The 5,585-nt window shown below is 38.4% G+C and overlaps 1 protein-coding gene and 1 pseudogene across 1 annotated transcript; both read left to right on the top strand.

The window, feature by feature from the left end:
* The first annotated feature begins 293 nt into the window (after positions 1-293).
* Positions 294-910, top strand: LOC106302359. Its single transcript, XM_013738885.1, has 2 exons — positions 294-386; positions 518-910. The coding sequence occupies exons 1-2, from the start codon at positions 294-296 to the stop codon at positions 908-910; spliced, it is 486 nt and encodes a 161-aa protein (XP_013594339.1).
* A 765-nt stretch (positions 911-1,675) lies between these two features.
* LOC106302358 overlaps positions 1,676-5,585 on the top strand; it is a 6,004-nt pseudogene continuing 2,094 nt past the window's right edge.

Below are 5,585 nucleotides of genomic sequence, written 5' to 3'. Positions count from 1 at the left end.
ACATTTTTCCTCGGTATTCCATAAGAATATTCCGACGGATTAATATTTCCTCGGAATTCCGTCAGTATATTCCGAGGAAATTCCAAGGAAACCAAATTTTGTGTTTCCTCAGAATTTCCGAGGAAATTCCTCGGGATATTCCGAGGATTTCATTTTCCGTCGGAGTGTCCGTCAGAATACCGCTGTTTTCTTGTAGTGGAGCGCCAGACAAGCTCGCCTGGCTGAGCTCTAAGACAGAAGAGTACACTACCAAAACTGGATACATAGCGGCTCTCTCTCACCGAGTGAATCCAATGGACATCACACAAGATGATCTGACCTTCAACTGGAAGAAGGCAATATGGAGCCTCAAAACGTCACCAAAAACGAAGCAGTTTGTGTGGAAGGCACTCCATGGGCCATCCCAGCGGGAGAAACACTTAGGGCTTAACATATAAATGGGGAAGGAAAATGCAAAAGATGCAATATGCCTGAAACTATAGATCACTTGTTCTTTCATTGTTCTTATGCAAAACAGATGTGGCTCTCTGCCCCTGTTTTGCCAAGAATTGAATACAATGAATCTATAGCTTTAAGAACTTCATGGATCAGCCTAGTGACGAAGAAGAACTTACCTACAATAGGAGTTGCAGAAGGACAGTTGGCACCCTGGTTCTTGTGGCATATATGGACGGCGAGAAACAGAGTTGTCTTCAACGACAAGTTCATCTCCGCAACCAACAACCTTTCTAAAGCCTTAGCTGCTGCACGGGAATGGAATGCATGCCAGCAAACAGACGCACCGACGAACCGCGTAGTGGCCCCTGTAGCTACAACAACGACAAATTCCGCGCTAATTAAAACTGATGCTGCATGGAATGGAAGTTTAAATGTTGCTGGATTGGGATGGACGGTGGAAACGCAGCAGTGAACCTCTTCCTAGTCGACTCCTACTCACCATGTGAGATCTCTTTTAGAGGCGGAGTCTCTGGCACTACGAGAAGCTCTAAGGAAGTGTCAAGAGCTGGGACTTTCAAGAATCAGAATCGAATCAGACTCAACAGTTTTAATCAAGGCCCTAAAGTCACGAACTTCTTTGGCCGGCCTCTATGGGGTCTTGGCTGACATATCATGTTTAGATTCATCCTTTGAATGTTTTTCTTTTAATTGGATCTCTAGAGTGAGAAATGTTGAAGCTAATATGCTTGCAAAACAGATCTTGACTATTTAACTATCCTTTATGACTCCACCTAATTTGGTTTGAGCTTTTAATATAAGTGTGTTTCAAAAAAAAAAAAAAAAATTTGGCAAAAGAAATTCTTATATTTTAAAGATATAGATTAATCCTTAACATTTAAATGGAAAAATGCAGGCAGATTAATTTTATTTTTCCTTTTTGTATATAAAAATCACTATATTGAGATATTTTAAATTGCTTAGAAAAGTAAAAAACTTTTGACAAAACATCATTACCCAATAAAAATAATTTAAAGTGTTCTGTGAATTTATTAAAACATACCCAACAAATTCTAGGCCGCACATAGTTGGCCCATATATAACAACGGCCGGTTTATTTTTTGCTTTTAAATTGTAAGACCGTTTATAATTAGTTAGTGGATTTGATTAGATGCAACTTTATTCCGTGTTAAAGAGTGTGAAGAAAAAATCAAACACGTTAAAGAAGCTAATATCGAAAATGAACGACAAGAGCGAAGGGAAGAAAGAAGTGATCGGATCTGGTCTAGGCCGTGACTGGTCTGAGTTGAATCGAGAATATCTCATCGACATACTCTCGCGGCTAAGCCTGGAAGAACGTTGGAGTGGACCAATGCTCGTATGCAAGCCTTGGATGTACGCTTGTGACGACCCGTCTCTTAACTCGGTCTTTGATCTATATACTTGGTTTGAGGGGTCTCGGATTTCGAATCTTTGGTATAGTTACGAGTTTGAGCAAAAGGTTGATGTAACGACCCATTTACGGTCCAGAAAATTTTGGCCCATTAAAGCCCAAATCAATTTCCGAAGGTCCAACGAATTGTCTATAAAGCCCCCCCATCCAGTTTTGTTTTCTCCCCCTCTGAAAAAAAAAAAAAACAGAATTTAGGAGAGATAGAAGAAGAAAGAGAAGAAAAAGAAGAAAGAGTGTTCACAAAGAAGAGAAATGGGAAAACATTGGAGAGGTTGAGTTACCACCAGAGATCGCCGTAGCCACCACAGCCCGAGGTCACGCCAGCTTGTCACCAGTGTTCGCAGACCAAGGTAAGCCGGAAAACCGCCATGCATTTAAGTCAAGTTTTGGCCGTTTTAGTAAATCGTTGATAACTTCCTAACCGTTGAGAATCTCGTACATACAAAGCCACCATCGTGTTCCTCTCGTCGAGACGAAGCCGTAGCCACCGACCACGCCGCAATCGGAGTCCGGACGAAGCCGCTAGAGCCTCCGGAAGTTTCACCTCTGTGCGCGCGTGCGTTACACGCGCCGTCTCCGGAAATCGCTTCCCCCGCCGGACCACCGCCTCGCCACCACCGGAACGCCGTCGCTGCCGCCGTGCTCCGCCTTCTGTTGTCGCCGTCGTCCGCCGTCACCGCCGGTAAGCCATCGCCGTCGCCGTCGGTGACCGTCGCCGGTGACTCGCCGACGACTCGCCAACCCGGCTGAGTCGACTCGGTGAGTCAACTCGGTTGACTCGGTTAACCGCTGGTTTGACCGGTTTAAATAGATTTCGTTTCGGTTAGGGTAAACCGGTCAGTTAGGACAAATTGATTTCTTGTCAAGAGTTGACCGGATTGACCTTTGACCAGCGAGTTGACTTTTCCATAAACCTTGATCAGACCCGTTTTAAACCGTTCGAAAGGCATTCTAACTCGATTTTTCGCCCTGATTTCAGATTTGGAGTCTATTTGAGCATCTGGAGTTCATAGATATCACTTCTTCTTGTTGCTAAGGTGAGGGCTATTCCGTTAAATCTCGAGCTAGTTTAGTACTACCATTATGGAAAATTTAGTTTCGAAACATGATCCATCTTTGTGAATCGAGTCTATTTAAGAGTCTTGCTTGTTCATTATTGATATTGATTGTTAACTGGAATTAGGATAATAGAGGATTCAACGATTGTGTGAAATGATTGATGCTAAGAACTGCTATATATATGTATATACATAGTTATGAGTAGGGACTATGTGATGAGGGCGTGAGTTCAGAGATGTCTGAGCTTCGACGCTACGGTGTGGTATGGGCGTGAGTTCAGAGACGTTTGAGCTTCGACGCTACTGTTTGGGGCGTGGTGCAGAGACGTTTGCATTCGACGCTACGATGGGCGGGGGTACAGAGACAGACTGTACTAGCGACGCTTCGAGTATATGTATATATCCTTATGAGGAGATGCGTGGTGCAGAGAGTAGCAATGTACTATAAGCGCATGAGTTGTAACGGCTAGTCCTCTAGCCGAATATTGATTGTTATGTGTGGTGTAATAGGCACCGTGTTTGTTTCATGCTAGAGCTAGGCCTACATTTTAGTAGTGCTATGAACTCAGTCTGTGGTTTGCGGTTTAGCATCCCATACCTCGCTGGGCAACTCCCCTGTTGCTCACCCCTCCTTCTTTCCCCCTTTCAGGTGAGACCGACGAGCAGGAGTGATTATCGAACCGGTGCTATTGGGCTTTTGGGTTTCTATTGGTTTTACCGCTTTTATCTTTATCGGGCCTTTAGGCCTTTGGACTTTTATCGTTTATGTTATTCTTATTTCAGATTTTCGGTTTATGTCGTATTTTATATTTCAGATGTTATCGATGTTGGGCTTTTAGGCCTTTTGGTATCGTATTGACTTTTATATTATGATATGAAGATTATTATTATTTCAGTATTTATTATTTTGTTATTTTTTTGCAATTATATTATTTTGAGAAAACCGGGTGTGACACTTGACTCCTTTCTCCGGTGTGTTGTGGATCGAAGCCAAGGTGGTCTCAAGGAGATCCGTGTTAGGCACTGTTTGGATCAATCGTTGTTGTACGCTGCTGAGAGGTATAGATGCTATAACAATTTTTTTTGTATATATTAGGGGTTGGCCCGGGCTACCCCCGGGATTTTTCTATACTATTTATTTTTAATTTTATCATTTACGTTATTTACATATTTTGTATATATTAAAGTTTATTATTAAAATATAAATCATTAGACAGTTTTTGAAAAATTAACTTTTAATTTTTTTACTTGTTTGGTCCATTAGATTTGATTTTTTACTACTCAAATTTGTTATTTTTATTATTGTAAATTATATATCATATAAAAATGATTTAAGCTTAGCTTAATCTCAATATTTTTTTATCGTACTTATTTAAGTTTAGTTAAAATATATTTTAAATGAGCAATCCGTTTAAAATTTATTTTGGTTTTTGAACCATTAAATTTATAGCTTTTAAAAGTATTAGAACATTTATCATTTTTTCCTTCTCGTCCTCCATCTATGTTGATGTATTTGCTATATATATAGTTTGAATAATGTTCATAATCGTATTTGCATAATACTATTATTTTCTGAGAAAAAATAATTATTGACAGAGTATAACAAATTTTGTGTGGTTAAAAATTTATATTATAGTTTTCTTTGGATATCACATCTTAATACATGATATGTAACTGAAGTTCGTTCTCATATATATATACAAAATAGGCTTGCATGATCATTGTATATATATAGTTTACAAAAAAATCATTATATGTCATCGATTACAAAGCATTAATTTAAATTTGTGTTGCTCGCACTATGCAAATAGTATATTGGTTAAATACTTAGATGGGTGGATTTCTATTGATACTGCACAGTGATTTCTATTGCTCCCTATTTGACTTTTACATTTTTTTTGTTTTTAAGAGATTCATCAAGGTTCATGCAGGTCGATCACAAATGTGTTGTGATATAACCAAGAAACGAAAACATAGTTTAATTTTTGTTAAAGATAGATTTGCATGCGGACGTAGTCCCAAAAATCCATAAACATAAATCGGTGTGGAGGATGATAGAAGGGAGTAGACCAAAGTTTTGAGTGCTATGTTGGAATATATTGCAATCTTTAAGCCATATCTAAAATTTGTAACGTTAAGATGTAAATGTAAGTTTAAACATGCCGTAAATTAGTAGTGAAGGAGATTTACTTTTTGTTAGCTTCATGAAATGCATCAAGTATTTTCTACCACTGCGCACTTATGTCGACTTCTTCTCGCTGCACCATTTAGGTAGTTATAATTAAAAATAATTTAAATCAGGTTGGTTGTTAAAAAAAAAAAAATTAATCAGGGACATTTTAATTAATTTATCTTGCTTGAATGTACCTTTCTATGATGATAGATCAATGCAGATTTATTCAGCAAATTAATCAACTAAAGGTTTTTTAATTCAAATCTTCTCTATTATAGTGTATATCCTTAATTTGATTTTTACACTAGTTTACAATAGAAAATTTAATGAAAAGGTAAAGTGACAGTAATCAAAAACTTATATAGATAAACCTGAGGGTTGATAAAAAATATGGTGATAAACCTGAGTAGATCATATTATGGATGGACTGAAGAGGGCATGGAGACAAAATAAACATGAATGTCAA

Source organism: Brassica oleracea, chromosome C7 (genome assembly GCF_000695525.1).
Source record: "Brassica oleracea var. oleracea cultivar TO1000 chromosome C7, BOL, whole genome shotgun sequence".
NCBI lineage: Eukaryota > Viridiplantae > Streptophyta > Magnoliopsida > Brassicales > Brassicaceae > Brassica > Brassica oleracea.
The sequence above is the reverse complement of the archived record's forward strand: the minus strand, read 5'-3'. Positions and strand labels throughout refer to the sequence as shown.